General features: G+C 39.2%; 1 protein-coding gene across 4 annotated transcripts in view; it reads right to left on the reverse strand.

Annotated features, from left to right (window-relative positions):
- CORIN (corin, serine peptidase) overlaps positions 1-22377 on the reverse strand; it is a 275685-nt gene that overhangs the window by 83094 nt on the left and 170214 nt on the right. For all 4 annotated transcript variants that reach the window (XM_010344195.3, XM_074396087.1, XM_010344197.3 and 1 more), the window contains 3 exons: positions 7242-7349; positions 3645-3755; positions 2082-2198 (listed from right to left, as the gene is read on the reverse strand). In XM_010344195.3, the coding sequence (XP_010342497.2) occupies positions 2082-2198; positions 3645-3755; positions 7242-7349 (336 nt within the window). The remainder of the gene's footprint in view (positions 1-2081; positions 2199-3644; positions 3756-7241; positions 7350-22377) is intronic.

Genomic DNA, 22377 nt, shown 5'->3' on the forward strand with positions numbered 1-22377 from the left:
TGCTACCGTGCCCAGCTAAAATACAGTTAAAGAGCAACAGAAGCCAACGAGACCAGTATGGGGAAGTTTCTCAAAGGACTTTTCAACATCAGGGGAGGAGGAAAGGATGGGTTTCCCAAGCTGAGAAGCAGCACATGCAAAGGCCTGGAATAGGGAGGTGCACAGGTCAAGTCACTGGAGCTTCTACCACTCCGAAAGAGGGTCAGAGAGACTAGACAGGTAGGCAGGGACAGAGCCTGAAGAGTTTCAAAGGCCTAACTCTTCAGCAAGACCCTAAGTCTCAGAAGAAGCAGGCCCCACTTTCCTTCCCAGCCCTGTCTAGCAGAATAAGCCTGCAATCCATCCTGACAATTACACAGTATTTAGTACCAGGCTCCGTTTTGTTCTCAGCTCTGTAATCACAATGGCCTGCCTTCTCTCTTGGTCTTCCCATACAGGCTTGCACCTTCCCACCTCGGAATTTTGGTCAAGCGGTGCCTTGTGTCTCAATTGCTTTTTCAAGTCCTACTCTTCTCAGTTAACCCCACTGATCCATCGGGTCTGAGCTACAGGATCTCTTCCTCGGGGAAGCTTTGTTCCGAGGCCCTTTACCAGGGCATACACACTATTAATGGCATCCAAGCACCCTGAATTTCCCTTCTTAGTCTCTGTTGCTGTCTGGTTAGACATTGATTTGCATAATAATTTGTAGCATGCCTATGTCCCCCAGGAGTCTGTAAGCCCCATCAGCTATTTTGCTTGCTACTGAATTCCCAGGGGATGGCCACATATAAACACCACAATATATATTTTTTAAGTTGAATTCATAAGAGTGAACAATATAAAGATACTACAATTTTACTTTTAAATTTGTTTTATCATATTACTTTCTTACATCTCACACATGTAAGAAAATATTCTATAAAGCCTGTCATTTCATCATAAAAAATGCAAAATTATTTCAGAGTTGAATTATCTAGAAAGAAGAGTTTGATACAAAGGGAAGTACTTGGTTGATATGCACATAATAAATTATGTTTAATAAAGGATTTCCTTCTGAATTTAAAAACTAGTAAAACAAAGCACTCTTTATATATTATTTTTATGTAATAAGTCTATGACTGAAAAGCTCTCCCTTTAGGTCTTGGGCACTTTTCATTAAAGTTATATGATCAATATGTATTACGACAAAACCAATTTATCTATAGGTGACCAGTCTCATTGGCTGATTATGAATATACACAGCCCAAGCTATACTTTAATGTAATCGCCATGTAATAAAAGCTCACATATATTGAGTTTTCACTATGTGCCAACACTATAAGGTAGTTATCACTATTCTTAGTGGACAGAAACACAAACTGCGACCTTAAAGGGGTGTAAATATCTCACCAAAAGTCACCATACAGTACGTAGCAGATCGAGGCTTGATCCCAGGTATCAGGGCTGCAACAACCAGGTTCTTAACAACTAGGCTGTGCCTGTGCAGTGTAAACAAATGGGATTTTTTGAGTCTACGGATATCTTTACCCAGCCCCTACTGAGAGGCTTCCACAAACACTGGAGCTTAAAACAATCTGTGTAGAACTTTCTTTTCTGGCAGAAATGGTTACATTTTAAAAACTATTGGCTCTTTTTGAGAGTCACACACAGACATTAAATCCTTTTAAAGTGTATTGCTTAGTAATAAGAGGCACTAAACTGCTTCTCTGCACATGATTATTTTAAGAAGTCATTACATTTCCTTTCAGAAACCAATTTCTTCTCACTGGAATCTAATCCAATTTAATTGGATGCTGTACACTAAACTTCTCTCTTTATCACGGCTTTCCCCATCAAAGTTAAGTGAATCTGACTGTGCTGTTCAGGTGTCTCACCTGCCCCCTTCACCCTGAGGAATGTTTTCAGTGTAAGTTGCTTGAGAATTATGTTTAGCACAAGAAAGTGTTTCCTGGCTGACGAGGGCTGTGAGGATCACTGTGTTGGCAATCCGGGATTATCTATGTGGGAATCCTACTTAAGCAGCTTCAAAATGTTTTACTTTGTTCCCAAGGAGAGGACCAGCAGTAAAGGCATGTTCTGGGTTGGGGGGACACACTTACTGCCACTGCAGTTCTCCTCATCACTCCCATCCTTGCAGTCCTTGTCGCCATCACATTGAAACGTGCTGGGGATACACTGTCCATTTCTGCATTCCACCAGACCCTGGCTGTGACAGGCTAGGAAGGACCAGAATCATATTCACTTTATTTATTAATTCTTCTCTCAGTCTGCACATCAAATAAACAATAGCCATTTATCAGGCATCACTAAGAAATAGGGTGTTCTGCATATACAAATGAACATATCATTGATTTCATTTCTAGAATTTTTCCCACCTCATTAAACAACACTTACCAAAAATTAACGTTTTCTCGAGAACTGCATGATTGTTTTTAGTGATGGAAGTATCATGCTCCTACTTACTAATACAAATGGCAATCTGTAAAGCGTTCTTTTTTGGCAAGAGCTGTGCTAACTGCATTGTATATATAATCTCAAATTCTCACATAAACCTTGTAAAGTAGATACTATCATCTTTGTTATAGAGATGAGAAACTAAAGTTTAGAGAGTATACTGCTTGTCTCAAAGTCCCATGGCTAAGAGCTCAGCCAGAATGTGAAGGCAAGCTTTTTGGACTCCATGCCCAAATATTTTGTGATTTATCTACTTGACCTCAAAAGTCAACAAAATGATATATGGGAAGGAACTTACATAGTAACTAACACATAATAAACACTTTGACACTTGTTTATGACAACTGATATTTGAAAGGAATGGCCTAATATCCATTACCTTCCAATTCCTGTCAGTTCTCTAAATTCTATACCTATTGTCTTTTTTTCTTTTGTTTTTTGGAGGTGGAGTCTTACTCTGTTGCCCAGGCTGGAGTGTAGTGGCACGATCTCTGCTCACTGCAGCCTCAGCCTCCCAGGTTCAAGCGATTCTCCTGCTTTATCCTCCCAAGTAGCTGGGACTATAGGCACCTGCCACCACACTCAGCTAATTTTTGTATTTTTAGTAGAGACAGGGTTTCACCATATTGGCCAGGCTGGTCTCAAACTCCTGACCTCGTGATCCACCCATCTCGGCCTCCCAAAGTGCTGAGATTACAAGTGTGAGCCACCACACCTGGCCTATCATGCACTCTCTGTGTCACTGTATGAACATTAAAGGCTGTCTTCTTGCTGACGATTCTTTCCATGTTCTTCCACAAATGGTCCCTGAGAACATGTTAGGGCACTCCTAGAGGGAATTTAACTACTCACATATTGTGTGCAGAAGGAAGGTTCCCCAGTCCGTGGGAAGAGCATCACCTTTGACAAAGTCACAGAAGGATAAAAGAGACATATGGAGCAACGAGAGAGCAAACAGATGCCCACTTGGCCAGATCAGCCAAATGATGCTTGGAGTTTTGGGAGGAAAGGTGTGGAAGTCACATGTAGTCCATTGCTATTGTCATCCCACACTCAAAGATCTTTACAGGCTAGAACCAAAGTATCAGAATCCTTCCCTTGGAATGCTGTGTATATAGTGAGTCTTAAGTATAGAAGTTAACATTGAGCACAGCCCAAACAAGCAGAAATGGAAAAATAAGCAAAACAAACATCCTCAGAGCACTCACAGCAGTTGACCTCGTCAGACTTATCCACACAGTCGTGGTCACCATCACACACCCACTCCGTGGTGATGCAGCGGCCATCCCCACAGCGATGCTCTGTTGCGTGACTGCAATCTGAAGAAATGAAAACTCACGAGGATGCAGAGAACCAGTGTGACAAACAGGCAGGATTGTATGGCTCCCGGTTCCCGTTGAAGAGAGTCTGTTCCAATGGTTCCAATACCTTTAATAACATTTCTACAATAGGTCTGGCCCAATTAAAATGCCATGCAGTCTCCGCACATGTGCCCCACTGACCACTATCACGGTGGGGTAAGATGCATCTATTTTTCAGATGAGTAACACTACCCTAGTTGTCTCAGGACCTGTACTTTGTTCTTTGTTTTGAGATGGATTCTCCCCCTGTTGCCAGGCTGGAGTGCAGCACAGCACAATCCGCACAATCCCGGCTCGCTGCAACCTCTACCTCCTGGTTCAAGCAGTTCTCCTACCTCAGCCTCCCAAGTAGCTGGGACTACAGGTGTGTGCCACCATGCCCAGCTGATTTTTTTTTTTTTTTAGTAGAGACAGGGTTTCATCATGTTGGCCAGGATGGTAGAATGGTCTTGAACTCCTGACCTCAGGTGATTGCCCACCTTGGCCTCCCAAAGTGCTGAAATTAACAGGAGTGAGCCACCACATCTGGCCAGTTTGTTCTTATTGCTGTTGGCTTTTGTTTTCTTTAGTTGTCATTTTCTTTCCTTATGAAAAATTTATGGTTTCTACTCTGGTAGGAAAAACAGAACTGTGATTTGTGTTTCATGTAGCTAGCAGATTTGATGTATCTGTAACAGTTATCTCACATTTCTGGAAATTATAACTTACCTGTCTGGCAAACCCGGAAAGCAAGTATCTCCTTGTCATCTCTCCTGAGGCTGAGCTTAAGTTTTTAATTGAATTTTTTTTTTTAAATTTTTGAGATAGGGTCTCTCTCTGTTTCCCAGGCTGGAGGGCAGTGTTGTGATCATAGCTCACATAGCTCACTGCAGCCTTAACCTCCTAGGATCAGGTGATCCTCCCACCTCAGCCTCTCAAGTAGTTGAGACTACAAGGACATGCGTGCATGCCTGGCCTTATATACAAAAGAACTGCTGGGTAAGCAATGGAAAATATGTATGTTATTTTCATGATTCTTTTTAGCCTGGACTTCATGTCCCAATTTATATATTACTGAAAAAGAACTGAGCGATAAGTTCCCTCTCACAAAGGGCAGAATCCACAGGATGCTTTACCATTAGAAGTGGTAAACCCTGAATATAAGCAGTGTTTGGAAGATGTATGTGGTTTCATGAATAATAGTTTCGATGAGAAGGTGTGATGAGTCTAGTAATAGTGCCATGGTTGTAGACAGACTTCTAGAGTGACCATGGATCTTAAAGGGTGTTTTGGGTCAATAAAGCAAAGTATGAGGAGGACATGGGTTAGAGAAAAGAAGAAAAGCAAAAGAGGTGCTTGGGCAGGAACCAGAGGAGCCCAGGGGGCCAGGGTAGAGGCTGGTCTGAAGGAAACTGGTAATTATTGCTGTTAGATGGAAACAATTGGCATCCAGGCACACAAACTTCACAACAGCCTGCTATCTTCAGAGGGATTATTTCACCTGTTAAGACCATTCATCCTCACACGCTACCTATACTCTGGCCCTCTCCACTGACCTATCCAACTACCAACCTACACTCACTCCTTTTCAATGCCCTGCATTTTCCTAGTGATCTCATTGGTAAAGAGAAGGGTAGAATCTGATGATCTCTACGGCCTCCTGCAACTATCATTTCTGTGATGTATATAATTACAGTTTCCCCTCATCCTTTGTCTCAAGACTAGTCAGTCCCAGGAGATAACCCCCATCTGAATGTAGATTAGTACAGCCATTATGGAAAACAATATGGAGGTTCTTGAGAAAACTACAAATGGAACTTCCACATGACCCAGCAATCCCACTTCTGGGTATATATCCAAGGGAAAGAAAGTTAGTGTATCAAACAGACACTGGCATCACCAAGTTCATTGCAGCATTACTCACAATAACCATGATATGGAATCAATTTGTGCCAATCAAAAAATGAGTGGAAAAAGAAAATATAGTATATCTACACAATGGAATACTATTCAGCCATGCCAAAAGAATGAAATACAGTTATTCATAGCAACATGGATGAGCCTGGAGGACATTATGTAAAGTGAAATAAGCCAGGCATAGAAACACAAATACCACAGGCCCTTACACATATGCAGAGTTGATCTCATAGAAGCAGAGAGTAGCACAGTGGTTACTGGAGGCCAGAAGGGTATGAAGGAGGAGGTATAAAGAGAGATGGCTTAAATGATAGAAAATTACAGCCAGATAGGAGGAACAAGTTGTAGGTTTTTGTAGCACTGGATGGTGACTATAGCTAATGACAATTTATTGTATATTTTCAAATAACTAAATGAGAAGATTTTGAATGTTCCTAATACAAAGAAATGATAAATGTTTGAGATGATGGATATGCTAATTACCTGGATTTGATCATTATATATAGTATACATGTATTAGAATATCATGCTGTATTCAGTAAATATGTACAACTACTTTGAGTCAGACAAAAATAAAATAAAAATAAACTATTACCAGAAAAAAAACACCACATCTATGTAGTCACACAGGAATGGTCTGTACATACACATTTAAAAATATTTTTACAGATACAGCAAGTGGCAGCTAGACGGTGCTCCTAGAAGCCACCCGGTTTCCCAGCATGGGGTTATTCCCAACATTCATGATTCCAACGCATTCCTCTGATGATACTCCTGATCTTTTCCAAACATTTATTTTGATGTTATCTAATGCTGGACATTGTCTTATATCATTTGCCCGGGGCATATCCTCATCCCAGTTTGCCCTTTTGTTCATGTTGCAAAGTTCCTGTATCACTCAAAAATATACTACCTAAAAATTCTGAAGCTAGTCACAAAGCCAAAAAAGTAAATGAGCAACAGGAATTTTGCTGATTTTAATTCATGAGATAGCATTCAGAATTGAACATGACTCTTTAAAAAGTAGGTTTATTCATTAAAAGATAAGATCAGCATTTGTACACAAAACAAAGTTGTCATCCTAACCCTGGGTGTAGCTGCTGTAAAGGTGGTCCTTGTACTATTTGGGGATTAAATAAAGGAGGGGACTTTGGTCACATGTAATAAGGAAATCAGGTACAGACAATATATCTGCATTCAAAGTTTGCTTAAGGGCCCAAAATCTAACATAAGCCACTGGCTCTAACCAGAGGAGAAACAACACAATAGAGGAGAGGAAAAATACTATTAATGCATTAACAACCTTTACCAGTCTTCCCATCCTATTTCTTAGACATTTTCTTAATAAGATTATTTATCTATTATATTTACACATAAGACATTACTGAGGACAGTGAATGAACAAACTTCCTCCTTCTAGAAAACAAGAAACAAATCATTTTGTGATTTAAACTGCTAATCATATTAACATATAATGAACTACAAGTTCTTGGTTATAAATTTCTGTGATTTTTAAATTAAAGCCTTTGGGGAAACAATGCTACTTACCACAGTTTTGCTCATCGCTCAAATCCCCACAGTCATCATATCCATCACATACAAGGCTGTAATTAAGGCACTTGCCTGTGTGACAGTGAAACAGATTCTCACTGCAGTCTGTAAATAAAAGAAGCCACCAATGTGTCATCAGAGCTGTACAGAATGCTGTTGTAGTACAATATTTAACAAAAGCCAATCATGGAAGAGCTATCCTAATGGTAACCTGGTCCACACCTATTGTTTTATAGGTGAGGAGAAGGTGGCACAAAGAGATACTATGACTTATTCAAGGCCACTTAACAAGTGCTGCAGAACCAGGAATAGGACCCTCTGGCTCCCAAGCCAAGTGATTTTATCACTTTCTGATGTGTTTCTCTGACTTCCATTTTTTGTCACCTGAAAGATCCTTGATTGTCAAAGATGAGAAAAACATTCTCAATTCACCATCATTCCTAATGAAGTTCCTGTTCACACAGAATAGATTTCAGTGACTCTTATGTTTTCTTTAGAGTTGAAAGTCTAGGTTTGACAGTGGTAAGTATAAATATAACAAATAAAATAAGTCATTTAGATTATAGAGCTGTTATTTCCTTTCACATAAACATTACTGCTTAAGCCAATTGAATGTTTCATAATGTGATCCTCAAATAAGCAAGTACTCTCCAAAGACTATGATGGAAAAATGAAAAGTGATATGTAATCTCAGGACACTCATAGTTTAATGTTTAAATAAACAATATTCAGAGGACATCGTTTCCTGATTTTATAAGAAAATAAAGTCTTGTCCTTGGGTAAACCAGAACTCCTTTCCAGGTTCTGCCATCTACTAGCTGTGGGACTTTCAGTGTGCTATTGGTAATTCAAGTCTAGGAATCTATGAACTGATCTACGAAATTGGGACAAAATCAGCCACTTAATAGGGTTTGAAGGAAGAGTTTAATAAAATAGTGTGTGTAAGACAATTCAATGGAAATAGAATAATCTTTTCAACAAATGGTATTGGGACAACGGAGGAGATCAGTCAGGGTTGTGGAAAAACTATGGAAAGAAGCAGATCTTCTTGGAAGGCTGGAAGGTTTTGCAAAAGCCTTGGGAGGAAGTTATGGCCTAATCCTCTTACCATGAGCTAACAGCTGAGAACAGATAAAAAGGGAAGGTAGGGGTGTTTATCTAAATAGCTTGTTTACTCATGTGGTCCTAAGAATAATCCTTCATCTTCAGTAGGCGCATAACTGCTCACTACTCGGGGTGGGGGTGGGGTTGGCAATGTGTTTGCTTTTTTTAATTTTAAAATTTTTTTTGTTTTTACAAGAAATACCTAATTTTTCTTTTTAATATATATTTTATTGCACTTTAGGTTCTGAGGTACATGTGCAAAACATGCAGGATTGTTGCATAGGTACATACATGGCAATGTGGTTTGCTGCCTCTGTCCCCCTGTCACCTATATCTGGCATTTCTCCCCGTTATCCCTCCCCAACCTCCCTACCCCATGCTGTCCCTCCCTTATTCCCCAACAACAGACCCAGTGTGTGGTGCTCCCCTCCCTATGTCCATGTGTTCTCACTGTTCAACACCCACCTATGAATGACAACATGTGGTGATTGTTTTTCTGTTCTTGAGTCAGTTTGCTGAGAATGATGGTTTCCAGATTCATCCATGTCCCTACAAAGGACATGAACTCATGATTTTTTATGGCTACATAGTATTCCGTGGTGTGTATGTTCCACATTTTCCTTGTTCAGACTATCATCAATGAGTATTTGGGTTGGTTCCAGGTCTTTGCTATTGTAAACATTGCCACAATGAACATACATGTGCATGTGTCTTTATAATAGAAAGATTTATAATCCTCTGGGTATGCACCCAGTAATGGGATTGCTGGGTCAAATGGAATTTCTATTTCTAGGTTCTTGAGGAATCTCCACACTGTCTTCCACAATGGTTGAACTAGTTTACACTTCCACCAACAGTGTAAAAGTGTTCCTATTTCTCCACATACTCTCTAGAATCTGTTGTCTCCAGAATTTTTAATGATCGCCATTCTAACTGGCGTGAGACGGTATCTCAATGTGGTTTTGATTTGCATTTCTCTAACGACCAATGATGATGAGAATTTTTTCATATGTTTGTTTTCCTCATATATGTCTTCTTTTGAAAAGTGTCTGTTCATGTCCTTTGCCCACTTTTGAAAGAGTTTGTTTGTTTTTTTCTTGCAAATCTGTTTTAGTTCTTTGTAGATTCTAGATATTAGCCCTTTGTCAGATGGGTAGATTGCAAAATTTTTTTCCCATTCTGCTGGTTGCCAGTTCATTCTAATGATTGTGTCTTTTGCTGTACCGAAGCTCTGGAGTTTAATTAGATCCCATTTGTCTATTTTGGCTTTTGTTGCCAATGCTTTTGGTGTTTTAGTCATGAAGTTCTTGCCTATGCCTATGTCCTGAATGGTTTTGCCTAGGTTTTCTTTTAGGGTTTTTATGGTGTTAAGCCTTATGTTTAAGTCTTTAATCCAACTGGAGTTAATTTTAGTGTAAGGTGTCAGGAAGGCGTCCAGTTTCTGCTTTCTGCACATGGTTAGCCAGTTTTCCCAATACCACTTATTAAACAGGGAATTTTTTCTCCATTGCTTGTTTTTGTCACATTTGACAAAGATCAGATGGTTGTAGATGTATGGTATTGCCTCCGAGGCCTCTGTTTTGTTCCATTGGTCTAGATCTCTGTTTTGGTACCAGTACTGTGCCATTTTGATTACTGTAGCCTTATAGTATAGTTTGAAGTCAGGTAGCATGATGCCTCCAGCTTTGTTCTTTTTGCTTAGGATTGCCTTGGCTATGGGGGTTCGCTTTTGGTTCCATATGAAGTTTAAGGTGGTTTTTTCCAGTTCTCTGAAGAGAGGCCTAGGTAATTTGGTGGGGATAGCATTGTATCTATATATTACTTTGGGCAGTTTGGCCATTCTCACAATATCGATTCTTCCCAACCATGAGCATGGAATGCTTTTCCATCTGTTTGTGTCCTCTCTTATTTCCTTGAGCAGTGGTTTGTAGTTCTCCTTGAAGAGATCCTTTAAATCCTTTGTTAGTTGTATTCCTAGGTATTTTATTCTCTTTGCAGCAACTGTGGGAGTTTGCTCATGATTTGGCTCTCTGTTAGTCCATTATTGGTGTATAGGAATGCTTGTGATTTCTGCACATTGATTTTGTATCCTGAGACTTTGCTGAAGTTGCTTATCAGTTTCAGGAGATTTGAGGCTGAGACAATGGGGTCTTCTAAATATACAATCATGTCATCTGCAAATAGAGACAGTTTGACTTCCTCCTTTCCTAACTGAACATCCTTTATTTCTTTTTTCTTGCCTGATTGGTCTGGCTAGAACTTCCAATACTATATTGAATAGGAGTGGTGGGAGAGGGCATCCTTGTCTAGTGCCAAATTTCAAAGGGAATGCTTCCAGTTTTTGGCCATTCAGTATGATACTGACTTTGGGTTTTTCATAAATAGCTTTTATTATTTTCAGATACATGCCATTGATATCTAGTTTACTGAGTTTCTATAATAAAGGGCTGTTGAATTTATTGAAGGCCTTCTCTGCATCTATTGAGATAATCATGTAGTTTTTGTCTTTGATTCTGTTTATGTGGTGGATTACATTTACAGACTTGAGTACGTTGAACCAGCCTTGCATCTCCAGGATGAAGCCTACTTGATCATGATGGATAAGCTTTTTGATGTGCTGTTGCAATCAGTTTGCCAGTATTTTATAGAAGATTTTCACATCTATGTTCATCATGGATATTGGCCTGAAGTTTTCGTTTTTTGTTGAGTCTCTGCTGGGCTTTGGTATCAGGATGATATTGGTCTCATAAAATGATTTCGGAAGGATTCTCTTTTTTTGGATTATTTGGAATACCTTCAGAAGGAGTGTTAACAACTCCTCTTTGTATATCTCATAGTTTCAGCTGTGAACCCATCTGGACCTGGGCTTTTTTTGGTTGGTAGGCTATTAATTATTGCCTCAACTTCAACCTTTGTTATGGGTCTATTCAGGATTTCAACTTCTTCCTGGTTTAGGCTTGGGAGGGTGCAGGTGTCCAGGAATTTATCCGTTTCTTCCAGGTTTACTGGTTTATGTGCATAGAGTTGTTTGTAGTAATCTCTGATGGTAGCTGGTATTTCAGTGGGATTAGTGGTTATAACCCCTTTATCATTTTTTATTGCATCTATTTGATTCTTCTCTCTTTTTTTATTAATCTGGCTAGCAGTCTGTCTATTTTGTTGATCTTTTCAAAAAATCAGCTGCTGGACTTACCGATTTTTTGAAGGTATTTTTGTGTCTCTATCTCTTTCAGTTCTGCTCTGATCTTAGTTATTTCTTGTCTTCTGCTAGCTTTTGAGTTTTCTTAATCGTGCTCCTCTAGCCTTTTCAAATTTGATGATAGGGTATTGATTTTAGATCTTTCCTTGCTTCTCACGTGGGCATTCTTGCTATAAATTTCCCTCTAGACACTGTTTTAAATGTGTCCCAAAGATTCTGGTACATTGTGTTTTCGTTCTTGTTGGTTTCAAAAAATATCTTTATTTCTACCTTCATTTCATTGTTTATCCAGTCAACATTCAAGAGCCAGTTGTTCAGTTTCCATGAAGTTGTGCAGTTCTGAGTTAGTTTCTTAATCCTGAGTTCTAATTTGATTGCACTGTGGTCTGAGAGACTGTTTGTTATGATTTCTGTTCTTTTGCATTTGCTTAGGAGTAATTTACTTCCAATTACGTGGTCAGTTTTAGAGTAGGTGTGATGTAGTGCTGAGAAGAATGTATTGGATTTCTTCTTCAATGCTGTGGATTTGGGGTGGAGAATTCTGTACATGTCTATTAGGTTTGCATGGTCCGGATGTGAGTTCAAGTCCTGGATATCCTTGTTAATTTTCTGCCTCTCTGATCTGTCTAATATTGATAATGGGGTGTTAAAGCTTCCCAATATTATTGTGTGGTAGTCTACGTCTCTTTGTAGGTCATTAAGAACTTGCTTTATGTATCTGGGTGTTCCCATATTGGGTGCATATATATTTAGGATCATCAGCTCTTCTTGTTGCATTGATCCTTTTACCCTTATGTAATGCCCTTCTTTGTCTTTTTTAGTTTGTGTTGGTTTAAGGTATATTCTATCAGAGACTAGGATTGCAACTCCTGCTTTTTTTTTTTCTCTCCATTTGCTTGGTAAATCTTCCTCCATCCCTTTATTTTGAGACTATGTGTATCCTTGCACATGAGATGGGTTTCCTGAATACAGCACACTGATTGGTTTTGACATTTTAATCCAATTTGACAGTCTGTGTCTTTTTATTGGGGCATTTACCCCATTTACATTTAAGGTTCATATTGTTATCTGTTAATTTGATCCTGTCATTTTGATGCCAGCTGGTTGTTTTGCCCATTAGTTAATGCAGTTTCTTCATTGTCAATGCTTTTCACCACTTGGTATGTTTTTGGAGTGGCTGGTACTGGTTGTTCCTTTCCTTTTTTTGTGCTTCTTTCAGGAGCTCTTGTAAGGCAGGCCTGGTGGTGATGAAATCTCTCAGCAATTGCTTGTTTGTAAAGGATTTTATTTCTCCTTGACTTATGAAGCTTAGTTTGGCTGGATATGGAATTCTAGATTGAAAGTTCTTTTCTTTAAGGAAGTTGAATATTGGCCCCTACTCTCTTCTGGTTTGTAGGGTTTCTGCCAAGAGATCCTCTGTGAGTCTGATGGGCTTCCCTTTCTGGGTAACCCGACCTTTCTCTCTGGCTGCCCTTTTTTTCCTTTGTTTCAACCCTGGTGAATCTGACGATTATGTGCCTTGGGGTTGCTCTTCTTGTGGAATATCTTAGTGGTATTCTCTGTATTTCCTGGACTTGAATGGTGGCCTGCCTTGCTAGGTTGGGAAAGTTCTCCTGGATAATATCCTGAAGAGTGTTTTCCAGCTTGGATTCATTCTCTCCGTCACATTCCAGTATACCTACCAAATGTAGATTAGGTCTTTTCACATAATCCCATATTTCTTCGAGGCTTTGTTCATTTCTTTTCACTCTTTTATCTAATCTTGCCTTCTTGCTTTATTTCACTGAGTTGATCTTTGATCTCTGATATCCTTTCTTCTGCTTGGTTGATTCAGCTATTGAAATGTGTGTATGCTTTGTGAAGTTCTTGTGCTGTGTTTTTCAGCTCCATTAAGTCATTTATATTCTTCTTTAAGCTATTTATTCTCATTAGCATTTTGTCAAACCTTTTTTCAATGTTCTTAGTTTCTTTGCATTGGGTTAGAATATTTTCTTTTAGCTCAGAGAAGTTTGTTATTATCCACCTTCTGAAGTCTGTTTCTGTCATTTCATCAGACTCGTTCTCCATCCAGCCTTGTTCCTTTGCTGGTGATGAGTTGTGATCCCTGATAGGAGGAGAGGCATTCTGGTTTTGGATGTTTTCATCCTTTTTATGCTGATTTCTTCCCATCTTTGTGGATTTATCTACCTGTGGTCTTTGTAGTTGGTGACTTTCAGATGGGTTCTCTGAATGGACATCCTTTTTGTTGATGATGAAGTTATTTCTTTCTGTTTTTTAGTTTTCCTTCTAACAGATCTCCTGCTTGCCTGGAGATCACCTGCAGCAGCTGCAGGACAGTAAGGGTTGCTGCTTATTCTTCTGTTGTTGTTGTTGTTTCTTCTTCTGTTATCTTCATCCCAGAAAGATACCCAGCAGACGTCAGCCTGAGCTCTCCTTTATGAGTTGACTCTTTGGATATATGGGGGTCAGGGAGCTGCTTGAAGAGATATTATAGGAGCTCAAGTGCTGAATTGTGAGCTCTGTTGTTCCATTCAGAGCTACTGGGCAGGTAAGTTTAAGTCTGCTGCAGTGGGACTCATAACTGCCTTTTTCCCCAGGTGCTCTGTCCTGGGAAGGTAGGGCTTTATTTATAAGTTCCTGATGTGCTGCTGCCTTTTTTCAGAGCGCCCTGCCCAGCAAGGAGGTAGCCTAGTCACAGTCTGCCAGCAGAGGCTTTGCTGAGCTGGGTTAGCAATGTTAATTACCCTCCAGTGATATTTACTTGAGACCTTTGTCATTTAATCTGTACCAAATAAATGCGAAGGCTGCAGGCTTATTGAGGCTGCTGCTGACTCTGGCAGGGGATCCTGGGCCAGACACAGGCAAGCCTGTGTCAGAGTGAGTTTTTCGCCTGTCACTAGGTCAGTGTCTATGGGTCAGACCCAGCAGGACAATACTTGAAAAATATTTACAAATTATGTGTATGATAAAGAAATTTGGATATCCACAGTCTCTATAGAACTCATGTTCAATAATGAGATGAAAAACAATTCAATTACAAATAATCAAAAGACTTGAATAGAAAGTTTTCATGAAAGACATAATAATACAAGAAAAGGTGCTCAAGATTATTAGTCATTAAGCAAAGGCAACAGTGGGAGAGAGAGGGTGGGGCAAAACAAAATTTAAAAATAAGCTAAGGCAAATTAAAACTACAGGATGATATAACTACATATGCCTTAATATGGCTACAATGGAAAAGATGGATAATAGTAAGTACCAGTAAGGATTTTGAGAAAATGAATCTCATGGTGAGACTATAAATTAATAATGCCATCTTGGAAAACTGTTTGGCAGCTTCTTATGAAGGTAACTGTAACTTTACCATACAATTAATTTGTGAATTTAACTCTTAGGAATATACCCAAAAGAAAGTAAACATATATCCACACAAAGATTAATACATAGATGTTCACAGCAGCATTATTCATAATCCAAAAACTGAAAAAAAAAATCCAAATACCAACTGGAATGGACAAACAAAATGTAATGTACTCATGTGGTGAAATACTACTCAGTGATTAAAAGGATGAAACTACCAATATATGTGACAGTATGGATAAACCTCAGAAAGTTATGCTATGTGAAATAAATCAGATATGAAAACCACATATTATATGACTCATTTATGGAATTTCTGGAGAAAACAGATTTATAGTAACAGAAATCTGAGAAGTAGTTACAGTAGCTGAGGAATTCAAATTGGTGATTGACTACAAATGTGTGGGAGAGAAAATCTGGGGAGAGATGCAAACATTCTAGAACTGTATTGTGAGGATGGTCACATAACTCTGTAAGTTTACCAAAAATCAATAGATGAAATTTATAGGATGTAAGTTATACCTCAATAAAGCTGTAAAAATGTTTAAAATCAGTATATGTGAAGAAACTTGCATTTCACAGAAACTAGATTTCTTAAATATATTTTTATTTGCCTTATTCAAAGTAAATTAACTGCAAAACAGTTTGCTTAAGGTTGTAGAAGGAATATGAAAAGTGGGCAGAATTTCAGTAATGTGGATATAATGAAAAGGTTAGCATATTTCAAGCAGAAGAAATAGCAAGAACAAAGGAAAGACACAAGAAATTAGGGCACATTTGAAGATCAGTCTTCTTGGCTGATGAAGGCCAGAAATCAAGTAGTCAATGGTTCAGTCTCCTGAACTCCAAGTGATTGTTTTTCCTCAAGCCATAGCCTGTATCTCATACAACCAGTGGCAGCCACCACTTTAGTGTAAACGTCACACACTAGATGATGATTCACTATCCAAAGCCTTTGGCATTGGATCATTTAAGCCATTAGCCATGCCAAAATGTGACACTTATATATACATGAATCATAAATTTGTTTCAAAAAAGCACACTTCTAAAAAAAAAACTTCTTAACATTGCTAGAATTACATCATTTTAGGAATGGAATGGGCCTTAGAAATCACCTGTTGAGTGTCTTCATTAGGAAGGTGGGTATGTGCACAGGCACATGTATATGTACACATATGTCCACACTTATACCCATACAGAACTTTTAAGTACTATATTTTTTGCTTCCCCCAGCCTGAATAATTTTCAAATAAGGGAAGCTACCATAAAGGAAAATATAAGAACCAAGAAGTCCACACACTGGGGTCTGTTGTGGGGGGAATTAAGGGAGGAAAATCAGAGGGTAGGGATAACATGGGGAGAAATGCCAGATATAGGTGACTGGGGACAGAGGCAGCAAACCACCTGGCCATGTAAGTACCTATGCAACAACCCTGCACGATCTGCACATGTACCCCAGAACCTAAAGTACAATAAAATAAAAATTAAAAAAGAAGTCCTAGCTATCACTTTGACAATGGTATTTTCTCCCATTCAGCAGAGGGTGTTATTTCCCCACCTTGCACCCCACAGCTGAATGGGTCTATGACACAAGTGACAGCTGAGTGAAAATGTTATGACATTGGTTCTCCTGCCCACAGGGAAGATATGGGGAATTTGTGCATCAAGATATATACACTATCTTGTGAAATTCTAAAAGATCTTTTTGATATTTTTGTCTTCATTTAAATTACTCTCATGGGTAGTTTTTTTTTTTTAATTGCATTTTAGGTTTAGGGGTACATGTGAAGAACATGCAAGATTGTTGCATAGGTACACACATGGCAGTGTGATTTGCTGCCTTCCTCCCCTTCACCTATATCTGGCATTTCTCCCCATGCTATCTCTCCCCACCTCCCCACGCCCCCGTCCTTCACCCATTTCCGCCCCACAGACCCCAGTGTTTAGTGCTCCCCTCCCTGTGTCCATGTGTTCTCATTGTTCAACTCTCATCTATGAGTGAGAACATGTGGTGTTTGATTTTCTGCTCTTGTGTCAGTTTGCTGAGAATGATAGTTTCCAGGTTCATCCATGTCCCTACAAAGGACACGAACTCGCTTTTTACGGCTGCATGATATTCCATGGTGTATATGTACCACATTTTCCCTATCCAGTCTATTATCGATGGGTGTTTGGGTTGGTTCCATGTCTTTGCTATTGTAAACAGTGCTGCAATGAACATTCGTGTGCATGTGTCCTTATAGTAGAACGATTTATAATCCTTTGGATATATATCCAGTAATGGGATTGCTGGATCAAATGGAATTTCTGTTTCTAGGTCCTTAAGGAATCACCACACTGTCTTCCATAATGGTTGAACTAATTTACACTCCCACCAACAGTGTAAAAGTGTTCCTATTTCTCCACATCCTCTCCAGCATCTGTTGTCTCCAGATTTTTTAATGATCATCATTCTAACTGGTGTGAGATGGTATCTCAATGTAGTTTTGATTTGCATTTCTCTGATGACCAGTGATGATGAGCATTTTTTCATATGCTTGTTAGCCTCATGTATGTCTTCTTTTGTAAAGTGTCTGTACATATCCTTCACCCACTTTTGAATGGGCTTATTTGTTTTTTTCTTGTAGATCTGTTTTAGTTCTTTGTCAATTCTGGATATCAGCCCCTTGTCAGATGGGTAGATTGCAAAAATTTTTTCCCATTCTGTTAGTTGCGAATTCACTCTAATGACTGTTTCTTTTGCCATGCAGAAGCTGTGGAGTTTGATTAGGTCCCATTTGTCTATTTTGGCTTTTGTTGCCAATGCTTTTGGTGTTTTGGTCATGAAGTCCTTGCCTACTCCTATGTCCTGTATGGTTTTGCCTAGATTTTCTTCTAGGATTTTTATGGTGTTAGGTCTTATGTTTAAGTCTTTAATCCAACTGGAGTTAATTTTAGTGTAAGGTGTCAGGAAGGGGTCCTGTTTCTGCTTTCTGCACATGGCTAGCCAGTTTTCCCAACACGATTTATTAAATAGGGAATCCTTTCCCCATTGCTTGTTTTTGTCAGGTTTGTCAAAGATCGGATGGTTGTAGATATGTTGTGTTTCCTCTGAGGCCTCTGTTCTGTTCCATTGGTCTGTATCTCTTTTTTGGTACCAGTACCATGCTGTTTTGATTACTGTAGCCTTGTAGTATAGTTTGAAGTCTGGTAGTGTGCTGCCTCCTGCTTTGTTCTTTTTGCTTAGAATTGACTTGGCTATGCGGGCTCTCTTTTGGTTCCATATGAAGTTTAAGGTGTTTTTTTCCAGTTTTGTGAAGAAGGTCATTGGTAGCTTGATGGGAATAGTGTTGAATCTGTAAATTACTTTGGGCAGTTTTGAGCCAACATGCTAGAATCAGCAATAGCCAGGGACATAAGGCTTCTCAATTTTACAATCACTGCAAAGTACATGCATGCATTCACTCAGAGTATGGGGATGCTCTTTCAGCATATTTTAAACCCTACAAATTAATTTATTTGCAAGCAGTACATTCACTTTTTTGGATGGTAGGACTGCTAGGGAATCAAACACCCCATTCAGAATCTGACGAACCTAAGAACACACCACAAATTTCCAAAAGTTTATTTGTCTTCTGTGAGACCCATTCTAGGAGCCTTGGTGATCATACTAAAACACTGCATTGGAGATATTTTTTAAATGAATGTTCTCATTTATTAAATTATTTTATAAATGGAAAGGATTCAGGTATTTTTTAAAAATCCTCATTGTTCCCCCAGGTGCGGATTCAACTTTCTACTATTATAATTTGCTTGGTCAGAAGCCATCAGAAGTGACATACAAAATGAGCTGCATTTGGAGAACAATTTGTTACCTCCCTAAGGTCTGTGTGATGAGTAAACACACAAAACCTTAACCAGAGGCACTGCAAAGCCAGAAATACATAGCAAATAGCAAAGATCACAGTGTCTCCTTTTATTGAAATAAATGTTTATTTGACCTGGAAAGGGATGTTGTCAGTGTAATTTGGGGCCAGGAAATCAAAATTTGCAAAAGCTGCTTGCTGTGATTTTCTTGCTCAATAACAAGCATAATTTTGCATGACCTAAGGTAGTTGTTTTTCTAGATACACCTTTTTTTTCTTAAGGAAGGCTTGATACAAAATGTTTCTTCTGAAATTCTTATATGTTAATATTGATTTCAGTTTGGTATCTCATACACATACTAATAATTCTTGTCTCTCAAAATTATCATTCAATTAAAGCAGAACACTAACACACAGAAAGCTTTTTCTCAAGGGCATCTTTCAACTGTACAGTCTCTATGACTTTATGAACATGTTAGTGTTGCCTCAACTCAAGATTCACGTACGGATGCTCAGTTTCCACCCACAGAACATTAAAGACAGAAAGGACCAAAGGTTATTTCATCCAACCCTCTCATTCTGAGATGACCAGAGGAGTTATATGGTCTGTCCATGGTTGCTCAGCTAATTAACAGCAGAACCATGAGAAGAACCAGGATTTTGACTCTCTGAGTTCTTTCTCCTATTGACTTCTAGCTCTAGAAAAGGGTTTCTCAACTGCAGTATCACTGACCTTTCGGACGGGGTAATTCTTTGTTGTTGGGGGCTGCCCTGGGCAGTGTAGTTTGTTTATCAGCACCTCTAGCCTCTACCCACTAGATTCCAGTAGTACCTTCCTCCACCCCCACAGCTATGACAATAAAAAAAGTCTCCATGCACTGCAAAATGTCACCTAGAGAATTGAAACCATGTCGCGCAGTATACAAACAAATATCACCTGAGTGCAAGGCCTAGCTTTAATCCCATCTTTTCCATCAGCTCTCGATGCAATCCAGCTTCTAGTAACCCTACTCTTTTTACCAAAAGGACTCGCTGCTGCTACCTTTTTTTTTTATTGTTTACATACTTTTTCTTTTTTTTTTTTTACTTTGTGATATTGCTTGTGTTATATTGTTTTAAAATGCTATATTTAGGCCAGGCACAGTGGCCCACACCTATAATCCCAGCACTTTGTGAGGCCAAGACAGGCAGATCACTTTGAGCTCAGGAGTTCGAGATCAGCCTGGCCAACATGGCAAAACCCTGTTTCTACAAAAAAAAAAAAAAAAAATACAAAAATTAGGCCTGCCATGGTGGCTCACACCTGTAGCCCCAGTTACTCAGTAGGCTGAGGCTGGAGAATGGCTTCAGCTCAGGTAGTGGAGGCTGCAGTGAGCCAAGATCGCACCACTGCGCTCCAGCCTGGGCAACAGAGCCAGATTCCATCTCAAGATAAAAAACCATATTTAATGGTTTCTATGTTTATATGTTAGTTCCCTGGTTAGACTTATAGCCTCGTAAAGAAAGAAATCATGTCTTAACAGTATCTTTCTATTTACTAGTTATCTAGAACATGATTCACACATAGTAGGAATTCAAGAATATTCAGTAGTTTGATTTATTCAGTATAATCAGATTGCCACTGTACAAAAAGTAAAATTTGCAAACATGTAATACTACTTCCATTAGCATAGAGTGAGTTTTTTTTATTTTTATAATTTTGATGAAAATATTTCTAGCATTTACTTGCAGCCACATCTTAGTAGAAAGATTATTGTGGATACAGTCATTTCTGATGACTCAAACATCATTTGGAATATCAATTGTGCTGTTTAGGCTACCTCCATTCTCAAATAGATTCACATGGTGCTGCGTTTAAAACTGTTGTGCATATTTTAGTGTTTTTGTCTCCCTTACATGTATCAGCTAACATTTATCAGCTGTCCCCATGACGTCCAGTGATCATTCTCTGCACCTAGTAACGAGGTGCTGGGTAGAGAAGGAACAGCAAGATGACAACAGTGACAACAACAGTCACGAACACAAATCCTAGCACTCTTTGAGACTTACGGCATGCCAGACATCAGTCTACATGCTTTGTATTCAGTGAATCATTATTGTGAACAATTTGAGAGATAGTCACTATTTGTTGTTTCCATTGTACTACCAAAGAAACTGAGGCACAGAGAGGTTGAATAACTTGCCTAAGTTATCAGAGGCAGGAAATAGTAAGATTAAAACCTAAGTAGCCTGACTCAAGAACTTTTAGTGGTCATTACTACACTGTGTTACACTCGGTATATAATTAAATAGTCACCAGCCTCAAAAACAAGTCAACCAATTTTACCCAAAATTCAGAGCAAAAGATTTCCAAAAGTATTTGATGGTGGTTTTACGTGTCATAAAATGTGTGAACTTTGTGGCAGCTATTTCACCGTGACAACGTTTTCCTTGAGTTTCTAATTTAATTTTTTAAATTAAGATGTATTCATTTGCTAAGCACTGGCTATGTCCCAGGTACTGCTCTAGGAGCTGGTTATAGACTCAAAAGATTGTAGACCTTCAACAACAAAAGAGACACCAGTCGCCTTCTAGCCTGGTGCTTCCGAGTCTGGCTGTCCCTTAGAACTACCCAGGGAGCTTTACAAAACTACTGCTGCCTGGTTCCCACTGCACACCAACTGAATCAAAATCTCTTCAGGTGGGGCTTTTTGGGGAGGCCAGCATGCAGCCAGCCTTGATGATAACAAAAGCCAGGGTTACTAAAATGGTCTGCCTAAAGTCACAGAGGTAGACATTTCTAAAGCTTTCCTGATTTTTGAAAATTTTTCTACTACACCAAAAAATTATTTCAGATATTTGGAAATCTTTTCATCCAACAAATAAGAAGAGATTGACAAATAAGACAAAACCAGTTAGGGGAGTGTGGGGAGTGTTCCCGTGTGAGTCCCCCAAAAGGCGTGGGTCTCACTATACAGTGAGCTTGATCCCAAACACAGTTTCCTGCTGGAGGCAGTGGAGCTATGGGAAAGAAGGAACTGAAAGATGACTGATCAGTTTCTAATATTAACCACGATGACATTTGGGCCTAAACTATGCGGTGTTGCTAGACTGAGTGACTCCACACCAGCAACCAGTTTCTGTTTTTAACTTTTATGACTCTTTCTTCAAGAATAGCTTTAACCTTTTCTTTACTTGCATGACTGCCTTGTACCCTAAATAATGGTTTAACGACTTAGCTTGTGACTTTCTGATATTGTCATCTGAACAGAGACCCCTTCTGGAAAAATAGATAAAACACACCACCTGGTCACTTTTATGAGCTGTGATTATAAACCCCCTGCACAACAAAATGTACTTGTGACTTTTTGATTTTGTAACTTTCTGTTCCCTTTTATTGTTCTTCACATACTGTGAGGATGATGTCATTTACTTTGATCTTAAGGTATATAATGAGACCCTGGACAAGAATAAACTTGCTGCTTAGGCACTGCCTATTCAGTCTTCCAGACCCTGCTTTCTATCTCTCTTTTATTCCGCGCACTCTCTCTTCCAGGTATTGGGACCCTCTTGCAGGTTGAGAGATCCCCAGCAGACATGCCGTCCCGACTGCTGCCGACAGGGGAGAAAGTCAGCAAGTAATCAC

Source organism: Saimiri boliviensis, chromosome 3 (assembly GCF_048565385.1).
Source record: "Saimiri boliviensis isolate mSaiBol1 chromosome 3, mSaiBol1.pri, whole genome shotgun sequence".
Taxonomy (NCBI): domain Eukaryota; kingdom Metazoa; phylum Chordata; class Mammalia; order Primates; family Cebidae; genus Saimiri; species Saimiri boliviensis.